The sequence below is a fragment of the Schistocerca gregaria genome, chromosome 2 (genome assembly GCF_023897955.1).
Source record: "Schistocerca gregaria isolate iqSchGreg1 chromosome 2, iqSchGreg1.2, whole genome shotgun sequence".
NCBI lineage: Eukaryota > Metazoa > Arthropoda > Insecta > Orthoptera > Acrididae > Schistocerca > Schistocerca gregaria.
The window spans coordinates 93850580-93872856 of NC_064921.1; the positions used below are offsets into that span (position 1 = coordinate 93850580).

At 42.4% G+C, this 22277-nt stretch overlaps 1 protein-coding gene across 1 annotated transcript; it reads left to right on the forward strand.

Moving 5' to 3' along the window:
- The first annotated feature begins 7714 nt into the window (after positions 1–7714).
- Positions 7715–22277, forward strand: LOC126336417 (hexamerin-like). The gene is made up of 10 exons (XM_050000109.1): positions 7715–7822; positions 10091–10224; positions 10320–10478; positions 10566–10743; positions 14643–14932; positions 17338–17496; positions 17588–17752; positions 17831–17959; positions 18040–18343; positions 21808–22277. Exons 1-10 carry the CDS (start codon positions 7750–7752, stop codon positions 22209–22211), a joined length of 1995 nt encoding a protein of 664 aa, XP_049856066.1. The 5' UTR covers positions 7715–7749; the 3' UTR covers positions 22212–22277.

Here is a 22277-nt window from a genome sequence, read left to right on the forward strand (position 1 = left end):
ATGTTCTAGGGGACTGATGACCTCAGCTGTTAAGTCCCATAGTGCTCAGAGCCATTTAATGGTGATCGCTGGCAACAGACCTTGAGGATACTATAAATCCTCGTGTTCCAGTAGCAATTCTTCTACCTTTTCCATTCCCTTCAGACGCTCTGCCTTCCTACATAAAGCAGTTTTAGCAGCGGCCTCCATCTGACATGATTATTTGATGTGTCCCAATCGTCCACTTGTATGCTATAGTGCAGAACTCAAGAAAATAAATAATTTCACCAGCTAGAGGCCTTCAATATAATCTCCATTCTTCCTTCTGGCAACTCCCCCACGTTTTGGAAACTTCTGTGTTTCCGACGGGGAACCTTCACTGATGAGTTCTCAGATTACTTGGGTCACCTCAGTGAGGCTTCATCAGTTGTTTCAAAACGTTTTCCACACAGTTGTTCCTTCAATTTTGGAAACAATGCAATGTCTGGTGAGCTCATATGAAGACTGTAAGGTGGATGGAGAAATATTTCCCGTCCATATTTGTCGAGCATTTCTTTTACTGGTAGGGCAATGTGTCGTCTTGCGCAATGGTGTAAAATGAGGGGACACCAGCTGCAAAGTATGTCAGGCCTCCATTAACGAATTTTCCGGAGCAAAACATTTTGCATAAACAGCTTGTAGTACACACTTACTACAGACATTCCCTGCGGTAATCTGTTTGTAGATGTGACTCCATTCATGTCATACGCAATGATTATCATCAGTTTCACCTTTGATTGTTGGAGGCGGAATTTTTTTGGGAGTGGAGAGTCGGAAGTTTTCCTCTGCGATGACTGAGATTTTATTTCTGGTTCAAAATGTAGTTCCCATGTTCATCAAGTACAACAACCCTTTACAGAAACTGTTCGACAATGCTGAAAATCGTCTGCGATTATTTTGTGACGTGCTTTCTGCTTTTCGGTCAGATCATGCGGAAACTGTCCGGCAGCAACTTTTCTCATTATTAACTTTTCAGTTATGATACTGAAGTCACAAGCATTCTGGCCGCATACGAAATTTCCTCGAACATTTTTCGTCGATCCTCTCTCTAAATGTCATTATGAATAACCTGAAAGGTGTAGTCTGTAGCAGTTGATGACCCTCCATTTCTTGGGTTGTTCTTGGTGTTTACCTGACCCTCACGGAAACGAGGAGACAACCGTGATACTGTGCTACGATCTATTAGATTATTCCCACACCTCTCTCAAAACCTTGTAAATTGCCACTGGGTTATTCCCACGTAGGTATTCGATTTTCATGTAGGAACGCTGGTCAGTGCGTGTAAAGTAACTTGACCCGGTTTCAGCTTCCATTTTAAAACTGAATTACTCACGAGGCAGTCACGCCAACCAGCAGACAAGCGTAATGTCTGCTTCACAACTGACATGAATTTCAACTTGATCACGCCACTGTAACGGTCGCGCATGCGCAGCGAGCAGGACTTTTGAAATGACCCTCGTAATAGTTAGTTTGTTAGCTTCATTTCATCAGCGCCAAAATGAAATTCACCGGTACCATCTTTCTCTTGTACGTTTACAATTCCTCTTCTCCAAAACAACGTGATGGGTCCAATACCTGATTGTTCTCTAGTTGCTCTATTGTACACAACTCACGTTCTACACCCACCCAGAGCAACTTTATGTTACCCCCTGGTTCAATATAAGGCGAATCAAGCCTTAGTGTTTTCGTTCACAGTTTAATCCCATACGTTTCATGAACATTTAGATAGTACTTCACTGCTGAGTTTCCCCTAGCTCAATTGTCGTCCCTCCAAGTTTCACAATATTCCACCGATGGTCAATTTTGGTTTCATGCGCTAACAGAAAGTCAGTTCCCAGTTCAGCCAGTACAGTACAATAACCTCCACTTACCTGAGGAATTACTTCCATCCGTTGTTCTAAGTGAATCACACCACACTGAAAGTTCAATAAACGCTGATCCTAAAGAGTGGACGTCACTGTCTCCCGTCTTGCACATCGAAAGCATGGTAGATTCAATTGCTTCCAGCCTACGAGGTCCCAACTTGTCACTAACACCTGCGCCCCTCTGCTCAATGCAAACTTACGTTCCCATATTTTACAGTTCCCACTATACCACATTCTGCCACTATACACGTACCTGCAGCATAAAAACTTAACAGGGCTTCATGTCGGCGGACTTTGGGCTCCCTCTTGCGTTTAACGACTGTCGACTTCCCCCCTGTCTAACCTAAGCAATGTTTCTACCATCCCATCGCTGGTACCTACCCACACGGTTTCTCCCACATTGAGGCTGCTTAGACTGCCTCTGGAAATGGCGCAATCGTTCACACCTGTAACATTTCACAGTAGTGGAAAACACCTCTCGCTTGTCACTTACGCCTCTTCTTACTTGAATTTCTGAAACCTCGATAGCCAACCTGACAGGAGGGGTTCCTGTCTGAACTCTTATAGCCATATCGGGTGACAGGGTCCCCACGAAGCATTGTAATACTTCATGTTCCACTTCTCGGAGTATAATCTTACTTGCCTCTTCAATGATTCACAGTTAGTACGTTTTTACATTAAGCTTGTGAATCCTGTCTCCTAAACCTTCTATTGTTTTACTTTGCTTCTTCGTCACACTATTTAATTGGTCATGGAAAAGCCTTGCACATTTCGCTTTTTGCTGTAGGCGGCTTCTTTCAACAGATTAATGAACTGCGCTTTCCGCAACCGCTTTGTTTACACCGCAACGATAGAAATATTTTCGCTAAAAAATTCTCTCATTAACTTTGTTCGAGGCTCTAAAGCATGAAAATAATACAGCAAAACTTTAAATTAACAGATTATGAGCTCAGCTGAGAAGGAATAATTAAATAATTTCTCCATTTGTTGCTATTGCTTGTACTTCTCTCTCTCTATGTACATTCATATACGTAGCACGTAAAGATTTGTTTTAAAATTAAAAAGAATAAATATTTTACAGCAGAAAGACGGTCAGTATTCAAGAATTTGACAGGAAAATGGAAATGTCGTGCGGCTAGGGCCTCCCGTCGCGTAGACCGTTCGCCGCGAACAATCACTCGAAGCAAAAATGTCAAGTAAACATGGCTCTAAACTGTGTAACTGAAGAGCATACGATCGACAATCAGTGGTTAATGCTGAGAAGTGTAAAGAAACTACAGCACTACATGCTACCAGACGAACAAAAAGAAAATAAAGACAGTGGCTAAGTAAATCCATGGCTACTGATATAATAATAATAATAATAATAATAATAATAGTAATAGTAATAGCAAGCTATACGACCTAATAATAATACTCAATGCTGGATAGGTTATCATCCTCATAAACACCTCTGTAGCCAACACATATTAGCGGAAATCACAAGATGGTCAAATCTAATGACATGGCACGTTTTTGAGGAGAGCTTTTTTGTCATTTTATTAATAATTTGTTCATTGTATAATTTGTAGAAACTCTTATTCGCTTGCACTTAGTTTTTGAAGGAGGTAAGGGTTACGGCACAAGAGTATAGGCGAACGATAGTAGCTGTGGAAATTAACGTTGAGATGCTAGTGACATATCTTATCGCCAGTCTTCCAACAATCATCAATGGATTCTGCAAAAATACAGTTGATTGAGGTAATATATTTTGAATATAAACTTTGTAAGCTTCAGAAATATAGTGCATTTCAGAAAAGGATGTGTTTTATTTTCGACACTCTTCAAATTATTTTCTGAAGCTATTTCTCTAAGGACACTGGATGATATCGATAAAGGAATCGTGATGAATCATACACGCTTGGTCAGATGTACAGATGAGCGGAAAGACAACATGGAGAGAAAGTTGAGTAAATACAAAGATAAAAAGATATGATTCTGCAGAAAAATTCTCTCTACCACACCGCACACTAACATTTCAGATACAAACCTCATCCTTTCGTCTACATTTTGCTCTCCCAAGGCACCATACGGTGGACGGCAGGCGGCACAAATAGTTCAAATGGCTTTGAGTACTATGCGACATAACTTCTGAGGTCATCAGTCTCCTAGAACTTAGAACTAATTTAACCTAACTAACCTAAGGACATCACTCACATCCCTGCCTGAGGCAGGATTCGAACCTGCGACCGTACCGATTGCTCGGTTCTAGATTGTAGCGCCTAGGCCTGCCGCGGTGGTCTAGCGGTTCTAGGCGCTCAGTCCGGAACCGCGCGACTTCTACGGTCGCAGGTTCGAATCCTGCCTCGGGCATGGAAGTGTGTGATGTCCCTAGGTTAGTTAGGTTTAAGTAGTTCTAAGTTCTAGGGGACTGATGACGACAGATGTTAAGTCCCATAGTGCTCAGAGCGATTTGAACCATTTTTGTAGCGCCTAGAACCGCACGGGCACTCCCACCGGCCGGCACATAATGTACCAAATTTATCCCCCTCCCCTGCCCGCCCTTTCTATTGTGTTGGCAGAACATATAGGGGAAGCAATTTTGGTGGTAACCTTCTGTATAATACAGACATTCTCTAATTTTACTGTCGTGCGCATTAATTGATATGTATGCTGGAAGAGGTAAGATGTTTCTTGACATGTAATAGGAGGTATACTACTGTAATTCTGAGATCAACGCTGTTCGCTTTGCAGAACGCCTTTCTTGTTGCTCTTATTAAACGAAAGCCTAAAGAAATGCTTCACAGTATTTGTCTGTACACAAATCCATGTGGTAATATTTAACTCGATTTGTTGTGACTTACGTCTAACAGATGTAAGTCCTGCGATGGTTCATCACATTTTACTAGAAGGCTCCAATGTTAATAATGTGTACCGAGCCGCAATGAAGCCTAGGCTGGTCCATTGCTGAGTGTATCAAACTCTGTCATCCAGCACAGCTACGATTATGAAGTTTGTAATTGCAAGTCGGTAATTGGAAGTAGGTCTCCTGCAAATCTTTTCTGTCCGACAACGTATTTCAGAATGTGCGTTTATCGACGGGCATTGCTCTGGAACACCGCAACCGGCTCATAGTACAACAAAGTGTCAGAAAACGGACAACACTAATAATAACAGCTGAAGACTGTGTCCTGGGAAATTCTGTTCAATTTTCAGCCCGTCCGGTTGCCGACGTGAATTTGTTAATAAGTGCGACGTGTTCGTCGCATTTGTGTAAAATAAAGCAAAGATATTTACAGCCTCCTAAAAAGTGGGAACTTTTTCTCTATTTACTGTTTCTTTTATTAATAAGACGTCCGTCAAGTACACGTCAAGCTAGCTTGGAAGACTCTATCTGTCTGTATGTCGTAGTAGTGCTAGACGAAGGCAGAAGATATTCTCTAGTGTTTGGAAGAGCAGGAGACAGAGCTAGTGATAGGCTGAACGTAACAGTCGAAGAGTGATGGTAAGAGCTTTGCCAAAACTGTAATCCCTTCTACAAATAACTGGTCCGACTGAGCGTATTATTTTGTCATAAAGTTTCATTGCAACTTACACTAAATCATAATGTGAAAGCTTCATCCTTATATAAATGATTTCTTGAACATAATGATTACACATGTTCTTCAGTACACACAACTCACTGCTTTATACACCTGTTTCGAGTTTTCACAAATAAAAATGTGAAACGTCCCTTAGAAAAATTAATGAATTACTGTGCTTATAAACCTCTACATTATTTGATTTTCAAACAGCTGAGCAAAAATGAACGTACTCAGACATTTCTCTCTTTACTTATTCTGATCACTAAACTGAAACACACTATTTTTTAGCGCAATGCAATGTGACTTTCAATAGTCCCTGCAAAAGAATGTCCCTGACTAAAATAACCTATAACTTTCATGAATCACTTACCTCACAAAAATCTTTGTAACTCGAACTACTGCAATACAGCGAGCGCCAATACTACCAGCTAAATAAAAGGTTCTAACTACTGAAGGCACTAACTACTGATAGGCAAAGTATATATATATATATATATATATATATATATATATATATATATATATATATATATCAGTTCATGATATCTAAGATTCCAGGTTTACTCTTTCTGATGGACACACGTCCAGATCGTCCACTCTCAAAATTCTGCCATCTCTCTCTCCACATCCACCACTACTGGCGGCTCATCTCCAACTGCGCAACGCTATGCGCTGTTCACACCCAACTGCCCAACACTACAATAGCGAATATTCCAGCAATGCCAACCAGATATAAGAATATTTCCCATTAATTCATAAGAATTTCAGTAAGTAGCACAAAGTATGAGCTCCACAATATAATCATATGTTTCCAAGTAATAGCGTGTCATATTTGCGATGCTTTCTACAAAGGAATGTCAGTAGCGAGGTTAGTGGCCTCTTTTTTTCTCCACCTAATGACTTTTTCTCCAGGCAATTGGCCCAGCAGGGCGCCCACAATGCGTTATGAGAAGGCCACTTAACTTTCTTACCGAAATATTTACGACAGCAGTTTCCGCTACAGTGACAGTCTCATATGAAAAACAAAAAAATTGACAGATCGATAAATTACAGTAGAAACGCGTAGAAACGTAATCTCATGAGTAGCAGTGTTGTGATACATCCACGCATGGACACACAAGTCGTAACTCTTAAAGTACGATTCTAAATTTCCAACATCCGTTTTCACAAACCAGAGTCCCTAACCACTACTCATTATTCCTTACATTATTACACATATGCATATTCGCCGACACTTCTTCAATATTTCATCATAATAAATACGTAGCATAATCAAATTCCTCATATAACATCATCTTATTGATCATAAACATACCTCAACAGCATAATACACATCGTCGTCGTAATAATATCATAGCACATCAATCAAATCTCAAAATCGTCGTAGCTTCCTCCAATAATTTCAAAACAAAAAAAAAATTCTATGCTCATTGCAATAGTGTCATCTACCTCAAACGTACTTTAAAAATCATGATCCCACACCAAATACATCATTCAAAGCTCTCATAGTATCACAATGGTTCCGAAAAAATATCAACAGTTCACAAAGTAGACAAAATACAATTTCGTAAGTGTAAAGATATCCAACTGTGTAATTGCGTTAACTTGTGTCACTTAAGTAGTAAAAAAATGTTTCTCTCTCTCAGTTAAATGGTCAGATAGCTTTGTAATTCTGTGTTACAGAAATAGGGTAGCGATGTGTAAAGTTGTATAAGCACACTACAATAGCGAATATTCTAACAATGCCAACCAGCCACAGACTGCACACAAGACAATCAGTGATTTTCATACAGAGCGCTACGTGGCGTTACCAACATAAAAACCTAAACAGCCTACTTACAAACACTGAGCAACCGGCAGGAATAAAAAAATATCTTGAACGTGGGAAGAGACCGCCTTATGCTTTGTATCACATTCGGTTGCATACGTATGTTGTCGAAATCTTTGATGCCAATCACCTACGATAGAATCATAGGTACAAAAGTAACGACCTATATTACACTTAACAATTTTTTTCCCATTTACTGTAAATGACGTAGATCGTTGGCGATACTGAAATTCTCAGAAGCTTGCTGCAAAAATGAATATCTTTTTGGGAGGCCATGGAACTGCACCGCTTCTGAAGGCCGCGACAGGCGACTCGCAGACCTCGCGAAAGCCTGCACCGCGGTCAGTGCCCGCAGGGGCAGGTCAGTGCACGCAGGAGTCCAGATAACCCGACCACGGTAATCGCTCACCTTCAGCCGGCCGCGCTATATAGGGACCCCCGAAACGTGGCGAAGGCGTACTCCTCGGGAGGCAACATGAGGACATCCACCCTCGCCGTCTTGTCGCTGCTGGTGGCTCTGGCCGCCCCAGTTGTACCAGAGAAGTATGGTGAGTGGCTCGACCCAAGAGACGGCAATGTCAGCTGACAGATTTCATAGAGCGAAGAAAGAAATTGATCTAATCGCTTCACATTACTATTCTATGTCCAGTTTTAGATGCTTTCAAAACCAAAAGGCTTCATTGTTAGTCATATAGTGCGGTAATTACCACAATATATGCCTGAGAACGAAGCCTTTTGACTTAGACTGCAGGTAGTGGAAAATAATACGTATAGCCTGTTAGACGTAAAAAACGATAAAAATTGGAATAAAGAGTTATGTATGCTCTATATTTAAAAAAGTTATCGTGAGAATTTTCGGGATACTTCTTTTTATAGTCATTAGCCCGTCGACTGATTGAGGCCCTCTTCTACCTCTTCCTATCTTGTGGTCGTATTTTCATCATTGTAAACAAGATCCGCAACCATTTGCTACCGTCTGTCCTACCTTTCTTTTCAGTGCCAAGTTACCTACCGTTTACTACATATCAAAATGAATTGTCCTCTTTCTCATGACAACTTCTCACGTATTTTTACGTAGCCTATACCTTTATGTATCTATTCATTTTCCACTTTTGTCATCCACAAGGTTTTTAGTGCTTCAGCACCACTTTACAAACACTTCTATTTCTTCTCCTTTATTTACGTAATCCTCGTTCCATTTACACAATATGCTTTTTTCAAATCATAGAGACTCGTTTCATCCCTTCTTTACAACGTACAAATTTTTTTCCAGTATCTTTAGTAATCTTTTTCATCCACTAATGCAACATTTTTACTTTCTCTTCCATCTTTCCCAGCATTTTATGTCTCTCACATGATTTTTCGTCTGTGGTTCTTCCTTATCTACTATTTTAGAGCTAATTTGTCCAAGTTCTGCAAAAGAAGACTGGCCAATAAATCTAATAAGTCACTCTCGCTTCTGGTCCGTTGAAATAATGTCTGTGAATCTTTGAGTTTGTTTGACTGCTCCCTAGGCCATTATTGAGTTTCTCAGACTTTCATCCATTTTCATTGTTCAAATTGCGTCGTCCCCCTAGATACTGGGTACTTCCCACTCATTTGGAATCTAGTCACATTATTACACTCTACATTCCCGATAGCTGCCTGTAGCGCCAGAGATGCCATCAATCCATCTAGGTTTTTCACCTTTATACCTTCCACATATACGTGAAATGTGATTTTTGCCCACAATCTTTATTTATTCCAGGCCCATTTTCAAATTAATGTCCTCCTCCTTAGCTGGGTGGTAACGTGCTCAACTCCCATGCAAGAGCGCCCGGTTTCGATTCCCAGCCGGGTTGGAGATTTCCACCGTTCGGGGACTGCGTGTTGTGTTGTCCTCATCGTTATTTCATCCTCGTCAGCGGCGCACAAGTTGCCCAATGTGGCTGACATTGGAATGTTTTACATTTTAACTAACTCTTTAGATTATCTTAGATAAAAACTTGATATATAAATTTATTGAAGTTCTTTCAATTACAATCTGTGGTTTGCTCCACAAATTTCTGAGCATTGGCCGAAAAATAGTCCAGGTCGGCTGAAATAAGACTTGCATTTGGCGCCCCAAGTACACCGGATACGTCTTCCGGCCAACAATGCCATACGCTCATTTCCATTTTTTTTAATATTCGTCCGACATTATGTAAATTTTTCTTTGTAGTGCACCTCCAACAATGATCTTAATTCTGTCCCGGAATTATCTGGAAATCAGCAAACACCATTAAATTTATTTTGAAATTTTAAGTTGTACTAAAGCTGGACACCTCTTAGCACTAAGAAAATTATTCCGCCGCTAATGTCCAAGTCATGGTGTTACTGCAATTTTGGCTTTCCCACATGGGTCATATAGGCAATTTGGAAAGGACAGAAATGGAAATGGACGTCATCTTTTTCACATTATGTTCAGCTTTTTTTTTGTGGACGTGGAGAAACCACAGAATCAGTTACTGATCAATGGTTTGAACAATCCAAGTTAGTCACACATTGGACAGGGAGCTACTTTCTCCAGAACTGTTCATAATTTAGAAATTATCTTCTCTGGTAGCTTCTTGCTAATATATCATAACATGAAACAACGTTTCTTTGAAGTGTTTGGGGTTTTATTCTTGTAGCTCCTTTGATCAACTTCCTGTAATTAGGGTTGAAATGAGAAGGAAAGACCTGTAGATCTTTAATACGTGCTCAAACAATAGAAACCAACTGGAACGCAATTATTAGCTGAATAGAATACTTTCGGAAACGTTGCACTTTACATCTGTTTCATTTTAATTTTTCAGCCGACCAGGAACTTCTGGTAAAGCAGCAGAAAATCTACAACCTACTGTACCTGCTGAACCGGCCAATTTTCGATGAAGAACTGAAGAGCATAGCCCAAAGCTACAAGCTAGAAGAAAACATTGACAAATACGTGGTATGCTACCTGATCTCTCTCACAAACTATTTGTAACAATTATTGAAGTCCATTATATTTGTCATGTCTAATTCATTCACTATGTTTCTCGACAGAAACCAGAAGTGGTCGAGAAATTCCTGAAGTACTATAAATACGGTTACTCCAAACAACGCGGAGAGGCCTTCTCTCCGTTCTACAAGTTCGACACGTATCAAGTCATCAGTATTTTCGACATCTTGTTCTACGCTAAGGACTTTGACACCTTCTACAAGGTACAGAACGCTGGTCTTCTGAGCGTAAGCTAAGCGTATCGTACGCCGGGCTGCCACTGAACCCCGTCAATTGCCTGTTTATCGCAGACGGCCGTGTGGATGAGGGAGCACGTGAACGCGGGCCAGTTCGTGTACGCCTTCACGGTCGCCGTGCTGCATCGCGAGGATACCAGGAACATCACCCTGCCGCCCCCCTACGAAATCTACCCCCAGCTCTTCGTCAAGTCCGACGCCATCCAGAAGGCGTACGACGCACGCTTCCAAGGTAAGCGACCGAGTGGTTGGGCGTTACCACCACCAGGTCTACCGGGTATCGAAGTTAGCCATCCGCCTATGGCACTGATTTTCTTCTATTTTTTTGAAAGTGGGAAGGGCACCCTGGTTCTCAAATATTTTATTTTTATTTGTTTATTAATGCTGGTAAGACTATGGCCGTCAGGCCCTCTTTACGCCTAGAGAAGTATCTTACATTATATTCACTACGACACACACGTTATAAGTATTACACCTAATACGGTATGCAACACCTACAACAACAATAAGTAATGGAAATAGTGGGAGCTACAGCAGAAGGGATCACAGTTAATATTAGTTCATGAAAACTATTATCATCAGACGTTTCTTTGATTGCTCTACAAGAGATGAAATATTACTTTACTTTACTACGCGAATGATAAAGAGCTTTACTTTACTTCATACACTCCTTTGCCGCAGGACTGCGTGACACTTTACAATTGTCATTGACTCTGAAAGGCTCATTTGATGCACTAATCAATGAAGTGTTCTCTTCAAGTACAGTGTCCCACATTTACGGAAGTTCATCTCAGTCTGAGACTGGTTGAAATGGCCCTGAGCACTATGGGACTCAATATCTGAGGTTATTAGTCCCCTAGAATTTAGAACTACTTAAACCTAATTAACCTAAGGACATCATACACATCTATTCCCGAGGCAGAACCTCTCGGCCAGACCAGCCGGCCGTCTGAGGCGCGCATAACTCTTATAGTCCTACTCGATGATGTTGACTCGTTCAGCTGAGGTCACGAAATCGGCAGGGCGCTTCCACGCTCGGCTCTGTACTAACCCCCGAGTGAGGGTGTTGCTGTGCTAAGAGACAGTGTATCTTTTACAGCTCACCCATTCATAAGTGCGGACTGCAGCAAGACATAGGTAACGACTGTGTTATCGGTGTATACTGCTGACTTTCGTGTGGCACCGCAATCTCTGGTGATACCACAAAAACAACAATGATTGGCCCGAAGGTTCACATGGAGGACACTGACACCAGTGGAAGTGAGGGAAGAAAGACCGACAGAGAACAAGAAATGTGAGAGAACATAAGCAATGAAGAAGCGGAGAAATAAAATGACATGTGTAAACGATAAACAAAAAGAGACAGGGATAACTAGTAGAAGATTGGAGCCTCCGCTGTTCAGCAGAGGGAAACTGACCATGTAAGGTGACTTACGAGGGGAAAGTGACGCAGCTGACCAAGCAAAGCGTTCCAGCTTTTTCTTAAATACAGTAGGGTGCCGAATTTTGCAGAGTGCCGGGTAGCATGCGCCAGTCGCAGACAGCAGCACAAGAGAAAGAGTTCGCGACTTTTTCTGTTTTACGGATGGGCGTAGCTACGATAGCACCAAATTCAGTGGTATAACTGCAAATCCATAAAATTCCTGAAACTATACAATGAGATGTATCTCATCCAAAGGAAGGAGTAACATCCAGACCTACTCCGGTTGAAAATTTTCCAACTGACTTTGAATGTTTGGATTTTCTCTGCCTCGTGATGACTGGGTGTTGTGTGATGTCCTTAGGTTAGTTAGGTTTAAGTAGTTCTAAGTTCTAGCGGACTGATGACCATAGATGTTAAGTCCCATAGTGCTCAGAGCCATTTGAACCACTTGAATTTTGAATGTTTAGTTCAGTAAACAACTTCATCCCTAAGTGCCAAAGTAAGACCAGAATCTAACACCAACGACGTAGATAAACCATCATTTCGCAGCTTCCCAGCTGTCACAATAATTGGGACTTCGAATCTCAGCGGGACTGGAAGCCTCATATTGCTCGGTCGGATTGGGGGAAATGTGAGTTGAGTATTCTGTACGTTTACATCGTTAGTGGCTTTCTCCCTTGGCCATAACAAAACAGGAACATTTCTCACGGGGCCACGATAGCAACAGTAACTTGCTATCCTGATCGAAGATGACACACGCCAGCTAATGATGCGCTATTATTGCAGTAGGGTTTTGGAACGTATTCTGTGTTCGAACATTATGAATTACCTCGAATAAAACGACTGATTGACACGTAGTTAGCACTCATTCAGAAAATATCTTTCTTCTGAAACACAAGTAGCTCGTTATACTCATGAAGTAATGAGTGTTATCAACAGGGGATGTCAAACTGATTCCATATTTTTAGATTTCCAGAACGCTTTCGACACCGTTCTTCTAGCCAAACTGTCCGCCTATGGAATATCGCCTCAGTTGTGTGACTGGATTCGTGGTTTCCTGTCAGAAAGGTCACATTTCGTAGCAATAGACGGAAAGTCATCGATTAAAACAAAAGTGACATCCTGCTTCTGTTGTTCCTGATCTATATTAGAGACAAGGGAGACAATCTGAGTAGCCCTCTTAGATTGTTTGCAGATGAAGCTGTCATTTACCTTCTTGTAAAGTCATCAAATTACCAAACCGAATTGCAGAATGATTTAGATAAGATATCTCTACGGTGCGTAAAAGTGGCAACAGATCCTGAATAAAGAAAAGTGTGAAGTTATTCACATGAGTACTAAAAGAGACCGCCAAATTTCGATTACGTGATTACTCACACAAATCTGAAGGCTGTAAATTCAACTAAGTACTCAGGGATTACAATCATAAGTAACCTAAACAGGAACGGTCACGTAGATAATATTGTGGATAGAGCAAACCAAAGACTGCGTTTCATTCTTAGAACACTTGAAAGTTGCAACAGGTGTACTAAAGAGAGTGCTTACACCACATGTGTTCGCTCTGTTCTGGAGTATTGCTGTGCGGTGTGGAATCCGCATCAGGTGGGACTGTCGGATGACAACGAAAATGTACAAAGAAGTGCAGTTAGTTTTGTATCATCGCGAAATAGGGTACATAGTGTCACAGACACGATACGTGAATTGCAGTGGCAATCATTAAAATAAAGGCCTTTTACGTTGCGACGGGATCTTCTCGTGAAATTTCAATCACAAGTTTTCGATTTTGAAAAGATTTGTTGGCACCCACATACATTGGGAGGAATCATCATCACGATAAAATAAGAGAAATCAGGACTCGCACAGAAAAATTTAAGTGCTCGTTTTTCCCGCAGGCCGTTCGAGAGTGGAACGATAGAGAGACAGCTTGAAGGTGGTTGAGTCAACACTCCGCCAGACACTTTATTGTGAATAGCAGAGTAATCACGTAGATGTAGATGCATATGCACAGTAGCTACACCTGCAGTGGCTCGTCGCTTTGCAGTAGATAAATTTTCTTTCTGCTGCATACTAGACAGAATGCAACGGTTACAGAAGAAAATCAGATAAAGCTGTAACTTTAATTCGAGACGAGGGAGTGTTCTGACACAGTCACCTCGCTTCCTGTTCTATCTGTCCACCATGTACTATTCTTCTCTCGATAAATGTGAAAACACTTGTCCAGCAGATAGTTCTTATGAAAATTTGTTTATAAGATCGGTCCTGTGATTTGCTGTTTCGAAATGATAAAAATTATTTTTGTGGGGAAAGAATGACATCTTTGTACAAGTTGTTGTTCGCATGTTATCCCACGCAGTGACTTCCATAGAATTTAACAGCTAATGTTCGTCACTGCTGCTGTGGGATGGTAAAGTAATATACCTTCAAGCTTATCCTTGAGTCTTTCTTTCCTTACACTTACCCTGATTTTTATTCATTCCACCTACAGCTTGATGTACAAATAACTACGAAAATTTAGGCCCTTAACACAATAACAACTATGATCGGTAGGTAGAAGTGCGATGTTTCTTAACACAGTTCTTCGTTAGAAGGCACGTGGAATTAAATGTTAACGTGTCCAGTACACTTCAAAATATTTTTTCCTGTAATCGTCCATTCCAAAGAGCTGATAGATGCCTGAGAAATCGTAATGGGCAATGTTACCTGTGCAGGCTTCGCTGGCACCAAGGACAAGCCCTACGTGATCGTGTCCAACTACACGGGCTATCCGGTGCCCCGCAATCCTGACGACGTGCTGTCTTACTTCACCGAGGACGTCGGCCTCAACTCGTTCTTCGCCTACATGCACTACCGGTTCCCGTTCTGGCTGGAGTACGACATACCACGCAAGGGCGAGACCTTCTACTTCACCCTGCGGCAGCTGCTGGCCCGCTACTACCTGGAGAGGTTGTCGCACAAGCTGCCAGAGGTCGCCCCAGTCGACTACTACAGGCCTGTGGAGGTAAGATCTCGCAAAAATTTGTCAAAAATTGAAGAAATGGAACTGAGGCAGCTTAAAAATACTGGATAGTTGTTACAAAAACTTACAGACAGCGGTCGCAATTAAGAATAAACAACCGTTACCAGTGTCGAATCGTCAAATTAATCTTAACATGTGAAGCTGACTGTGTTTCGTTGTTAACTTAGCAATAGCCAAGGGGATTATTTCCAGAACGAATTTTCACTTCGCTTCAGAGTGAAACGTCGTTCTGGAAACAAGCCCCTAGGCTGCGGATAAACCATTTCTTTGCAGATTCGTTTTTGGAGAGGGTCCACCTCGAGCAAAACACAATATATATTTTTATTTCCCAGGCATGTTTCGCTTAAGTTTCAGCAGCATCAGTGAGGTTTTTAGTATTATTCTTGTTACCACATGCTGTGCATTGTCTAGATTTTCGTGTTATTTATTGCAGTTGTTTTATTTCACAATTCGGCATTTTTTTCTGGTTTCACCTTTATCTTCACTGTGAAGGCTTGCACTAACTTTCACTGTCACTGTTTACAAACTACAGTAAACCAGAAAAAATTACAGACTGTAAAATTAAACAACTCCGATAAATAACATAAAAATCTAGGAAATCCACAGCAGGTGGTTGTTGTTTTCTTCAGTCCTGAGACTGGTTTGATGCAGCTCTCAATGCTACTCTATCCTGTGCAAGCTTCTTCATCTTCCAGTATCTACTGCAACCCAAATCCTTCTGAATCTTCTTAGTGTATTCATCTCTTGGTCTCCCTCTACGATTTTTACCCTCCACGCTGCCCTGCAACACTAAATTTGTGATTCCTTGATGCCTCAGAACATGTCCTAACAACCGATCCCTTCTTCTGGTCAAGGTGTGTCACAAACTTCTCTTCTCCCCAATCCTATTCAATACCTCCTCGTTAGTTATGTGATCTACCCATCTAATCTTCAGCATTCTTCTGTAGCACCACTTTTAGAAAGCTTCTATTCTCTTCTTGTCCAAACTATTTATCGTCCATGTTTCACTTCCATACATGGCTACACTCCATACAAATACTTTCATAAAAGGCTTCCTGACACTTAAATCTATACTCGATGTTAACAAATTTCTCTTCTTCAGAAACGCTTTTCTTGCCATTGCCAGTCTACATTTTATGTCCTCTCTACTTCGAACATTATCAGTTATTTTGCTCCCCAAATAGCAAAACTCCTTTACTACTTTAAGTGTCTCGTTTCCTAATCTAATTCCCTCAGCATCACCAGAGTTAATTCGACTACATTCCATTATCCTCGTTTTACTTTTGTTGATGTTCATCTTATATACTCCTCTCAAGACACTGTCCATTACGTTCAACTGCTCTTCCAAGTCCTTTGCTGTCTCTGACAGAATTACAATGTCATCGGCGAACCTCAAAGTTTTTATTTCTTCTCCATTGATTTTAATACCTGCTCCGAATTTTTCTTTTGTTTCCTTCATTGCTTGCTCAATACACAGATAGAATACCATCGGGGAGAGGCTACAACCCTGTCTTACTCCCTTCCCAACCACTGCTTCCCTTTCATGTCCCTCGACTCTTATAACTGCCATCTGGTCTCTGCACAAATTGTAAATATCCTATCGCTAACTGTATTTTACCCCTGCCACTTTTAGAATTTGAAAGAGCAGGTGGTAAGAAAGTAAAAATCCCAGCAGGTGGTAAGAAAATAAAAATCCCGATGATGATGCTGAAATATGTGTGGGGAATCAAAATCGAAATCAAAATTGTGTTTCGATAAAGGTGGACCGTCTCCAAAAACAAATCTATTTGTACGCAAAATGGACAGAAGAGCTGTTAAATCATGGCTAGTCGTCTTAAAATTATAGTGTGTCCAGGAAACCAGCTTCTCGGATCGCTAGACAACAATTCAAGCAAATCGTTTTAATGCGTTTTAGTACAAAATGAGCAACTCCATCACGAAAGACCTCGTAGCTAGTAATGAATCTCTTTATCTGATATATAGCAGATATGATACACGAGTTGGGATGGAAGTCATTACAGCATAGACGTTTTTCTTTTTACAAAATTTCAGTCACCAACTTTCTCTTCCGAATGCGAAAATATTTTGTTGAGCCCAACCTACATAGGTAGGAATGATCATCAAAATAAAATAAGAGAAATCAGAGCTCGAACAGAAAGGTTTAGGTGTTCGTTTTTCCCGCTCGCTGTTCGGGAGTGGAATAGTAGAGAGATAGTATGATTGTGGTTCGATGAACCCTCTGCCAAGCACTTAAATGTGAATTGCAGAGTAGTCATGTAGATGTAGATGTAGCTGCATTACATAATTCCTTATATTTTATCACCACTGTTGAAATATTTCATGTCAGATGATAATGATACCAGAGAACATATCATTATGATTTGCAGGTTGGTTATTACCCAGAGATTCGCCTGCAGAGCGGACTGGAGACCCCTGCTCGTCCTGAAGGCGTGATTCCGAGGGATGTTGACTACTTCTACGTCGAGGAAATCGAGAACTATGAAAGGAGGATCCGATCTGCAATCGATCTTGGATTTTTCTTCGATGTAAGCTCAATTTTTTTCTTATGTTACCAAACATTTTAAGCTTAAATTTTCAGGTTTTGACTGAAATTGAACCATATTTTGAACGAAACAGGAGAAGGCCGACATGCATACCGTGAGGGGTAAGGACGCCACTGAGATGATCGGAAACGTGATCGAGGGCAGTGCATCATCCGTCCACAAGGAATTCTACGGCTCTTTGTACAGAGGGCTCATTTCCATCTTCGGTCACATCTCTGACCCAGAGCACGAATACGGCGTAAGTACTACCAGTTTTACTCGTTGGCTGTCAATGAAAATATCGCGATGGTTTTGTCACACACGTGTGAATTTGCAGGTGGAACCAAGCGTTCTCGAGAAGCCGGAGACCATGTTGAGGGACCCCCTGTACTACAGAATTGCGAAACGGATGCTGTCCATTTTCGAGCATTACAAGAACCAACTGGCACCATACACGCACCAAGAAGTAAGTAGAAGAAGCAGACGGTACGAAATAGAGCAGCGTAAAGAAAGAGCAGATATTAAAGTGACCTAATTGTATTTCAGCTGGCGATGCCTGGCGTGAAGGTCGATTCCGTCACTTTCGACAAACTGGTCACGTTCTTTGACGAGTTCGACATCGACGTCAGCAACGTCGTTGGAGAGGCTTACGACAAAAGCTACGTGGTTGTCCGCCAGCCCCGCCTCAACCACAAACCGTTCAACTACCACATCAAGGTCACGAGTGACAAGCAGGTGGACGCCATCGTGCGCGTTTTCTACGGACCGCGCTTCGACGCTTACGGTCGCGAGTACACCTTGGAAGAGAGGAAGAACTACTACGTAATGATGGACGTCTTCCCATACACACGTAAGATAACAGACGTATCATATTCATAACCTATTCCTCACATTGTGTAAGTAATAGTACATTCCTGGGTGCTCTCTAACGGCTCCTTAAAGATGCCCTCAGCTATCCATTTTAATTGCACCACCGATTAATATCCGAAGTATTCATTGTATGGGTCCGCAGCTCTTGGTCTTGCGGTAGCGTTCTCGCTTCCCGCGCATAGGGTCCCGGGTTCTATTCCCGACGGGGTCAGGGATTTTCCCTCCCTCGAGATGACTGGGTGTTGTTGTGTCATCTTCATCATCATTACGGCCGGAGAAAGGCAGTGACAAACCACCTACGCTAGGACCTGGCCTAGTACGGCGGTGCGGTTCTCCCGCATCGTCTTACACTCTCGGAGTATGGGACCTCATCATTATCATCATCATCATTGTATGCTTAGTATCTACACCAGTCGAGAGTATGTGAAAGAGTGAGTAAGTGCTGGTAGTCCCAATGACCTGCTAAGCCCATTGAGTGTGGAAGTCCTGATGGGGGTGCTTTTTGTAGCTTGACTTGGGCTTCTTTTAATCAGGGTACTGAGAACATGAACCAGGAGATATGTTTCAGCATTGTCAGTGATCAAATGTCGCCCTACCGTCTACATTGTCATTATGAGTATGCCGTGGACATTCCCATCTTGTAAGACGATGACAGCCTGATTCACATGGCTGCATGCGTACATTCCTGGTTTGAAAAATATGCAGAAAGTCTATACCACGTCGACTGACCCTCTTTTTCACGCGATCTTAATGCGAGAGAAAATGTTTTTAAGCATTTGGGAAACGGGTGACATGTAGCAGTCAGCGTCCACACAGTCCAGTAGTTTTACAGGGTATAACTGCCAGCGACTAGCTCCAGCTACATCTGACGCACTTGACGGGACTTGAGGGCTTTCTGCTTCGCCCAAGGCTTGTGTCACACTCCTTGGGGTGAATAACTCTTTGTCCAGTGTGCTTATGTCACCTGTACCGTAGGTAAGAGTGTCTGAACGCTCATATAAGGAAGCCTTGTCAACGTTAGTAAAACATGGGTGTACCACACTCATAACTCTCCGTATTCGAAATCGGTAACGTACATATGTCTTATGACGCTCAGAGCGGAGGAACCAGTTCGAATTTTCACTGCCACTATTTGGAATGGAGTGGACTGCAGGTTCCGCTTGGGTTTTGGATGGGTTCAGCTTTAACACTACATCTGCGCCCAGTTTAGTTTAATAATGCGCACATATAGGTACTGAGATTGTCGGCAGCTTCCCACAGGTTTATAGATTTTGTCCTTAGATTCAAGTGGAGTTCATCAGCGTACATTTGGTATTTCCAATAGGCCAAAGCCCATGACACGTCATTTATGTAGAATGAAAAGACTATAGGACCCAGTACACTGAGATACCGAAAGTCTTGGGATACCTTCTAATACCGTGTCGTCCCTACTTTTGGCTGGCATAGTACTGGAACTCGAAGCGGCGTGGACACAACGTCGTCGGAAGACGCCTGTAGAAATGTTAAGCCATAATACCTATATATTCATCCATAATACCGAAGGTATAGCCGGTACAGGATTTTGTACACTTACTGATCTCTCGATTATGTCCCATAAATGTTCGATGGGATTCATGTCGGGCCATCTGGGTGACCAAATCATTCACTCGAATTGTCCAGAATGTTCTTCAAACCAGTCGTGTACGATTGGGCTCCTGTGAAATGGTGCACTGTCATCCATAAACGTTTCAGCGTTTTTTGGGTACATGAAATCTACAAAAGGGTGCAAATAGTCTCCAAGTAGCCGAACATAACCATTTACACTAACAATCTGTATGGTCGATAGAGGAGTGCAGTAAACGGTATGTTTATTGTGAAAGCAGTAAAAAGTTTATACAGCAGTTTGAAATAATAGTTACAAAAGCTGCTAACAGATGGCGCTGTATGCTGTACAGTTCATATGAGCGTACATAAGTGAAATAATCGTATGAAAACAATCTTTGCAAACAATCACATCACAATGTTTTCAAAATGTTCACCATTTGCACTACAGAGGTGGCGAAAACGAAGAATGAAATTCGCCATCACATTTCGTAGTCTCAACCGAAATGGATCACATGCCACAGAGATCGCCGATTCAAGCTCGTCCGGTGTGACGGGATGCTTCGGGTAGACCATGTCTTCCACTGTGCCCCACAAAAAAAAGGTCACAGGGAGCCATATCCGTCGAATATGGAGGCCAGTCCATGCCTGCAACAGTAAATTTGGGATATTCCAAAGCAATGACTCGACTCCCGAAGTATTCCTCAAGAAAGCGAAACACTTGTTCGGTCCGATGTGGTCGGGCTCCATATTGCATAAACCATTCTGTACCTGGTCGATCCTCTAACGCTTGCTGTGTGGCAACAAATTGTTCCAAAATTGCAATGTAACGCGCACCACTGACCGTTTCTCGAATGAAAAAAGGGCCAATAATGCCTCTGCTGCATACTGCAGGCCACACAGTAACTTTAGGAGAATACAGGGGTTTCGCTTCACACCAATATGGCTTTTCGGAACCCCAAAATCGTCAGTTCTGCTTATTCACGTATCGATTCAGGTGGAAGTGTGCTTCATCTGTAAACCAGATGCAGCCAACATCAAATCCTTCACTATCAATCATTGTGAGCATCTGATTAGCAAAGGCAGCCCTTTGTTGCACAGCTGGAACGGGTAAGGCCTGGTGCGTTTGAATTTTGAATGGAAACATGTGTAGGCTCTTTCTCAGTGTTTTCTGCGTGCTGGAACGCTTCAAACCAGTCTCAGATGCAATTCTACGGACGGACGACATTGAAATTCGCTGAATAATTCCAGAAACTGTGGCGATATTTTCAGGCGTAACTGCGGTTTGTTTGCGGCCAAAATGCCCCACTAGATCATGAGTTAGGCTGCCTGTTCGTTGAAATTTTGTGAAGCGCGTACGCATCGTTTTCGCATCGGTTCCTTTTGGAACATTAAATCGCCCTTGAAAACTGCGTCTTGCTGCCGTAGGACTCTCTTCTTACCTGTGGTACTCTAGCACCAGAAAAACGCGTTGTTCAATGGAGTACGTGGTTTTAATCTCTTCCTTCGGTACGCTAACCACCTTTCACGTTTCAATAGTGGAACTGATCGCTCTGGGCTTCGAATCATACTAGGCATTACGTATGGCGATTACAGCACCATCTGTTAGCAGCTTTTGTAACTACTATTTCAAACTGCTGTATAAACGTCTTACAGTTTTCACAATAAACATACCGTTTGCTGCATTCCTCTATCGATCTCTATTTTCGAGATATTTAATTCTGAAATCAGGGAGTCCTCTTCTGGAGACCCTGTAGCTATCGCATGAATCTTTTCAGTTCAAAGTACTTTTAACAATAGTCGCATTTTGGACGCACAGCGTACCTAATTGCGGTTAATATTACTTGTGCATCTGTTTTGCAGTGCAAGCCGGAGAGAACGAGATCGTGCGCAGCTCCCGGCAGAACGCCATGGTAGGCACTGAGAGCCCCGGCTTTGGTGAGCTGTACGCGCACACCCTGGCGGGCATCAAGGGAGAGGAGAAGGTGGTGTCCGGCGAGTCGCGCTACTTCTGGGGATTCCCCCAGCGCCTGGTGCTGCCGCGCGGGACTCCCGCGGGCATGCCGCTCAGCGCCTTCGTCATCGTCAGCCCGGTCGAGCGGCCGCTGCGTGACGAGTTCTACGTCGCCGTGAAGGACTCCCGGCCGCTGGGATTCCCCTTCGACAGGCCCATCCGCGGCTTCGAGTTTGAAGACCTGCCTAACGCGCGCTTCCAGAACATCGTCGTCGTGCACAGGCGCCAAGAAGACGTCGCGACTGAAGCATGAAGGCAGTTTGGGGCGTGAAAACGACAAACGCCGTGCAATGCAATCAATAAAACCTCGTCTTTCGTA

Excerpts from the sequence above, each read along its gene's own strand:
- LOC126336417 (XM_050000109.1), top strand. The coding sequence starts at position 7,750 with ATGAGGACATCCACCCTCGCCGTCTTGTCGCTGCTGGTGGCTCTGGCC. Across the intron at positions 14,933-17,337 it reads ACTACTACAGGCCTGTGGAG|GTTGGTTATTACCCAGAGAT; the intron begins GTAAGATCTCGC and ends TATGATTTGCAG. Across the intron at positions 17,753-17,830 it reads ACCCAGAGCACGAATACGGC|GTGGAACCAAGCGTTCTCGA; the intron begins GTAAGTACTACC and ends GTGAATTTGCAG.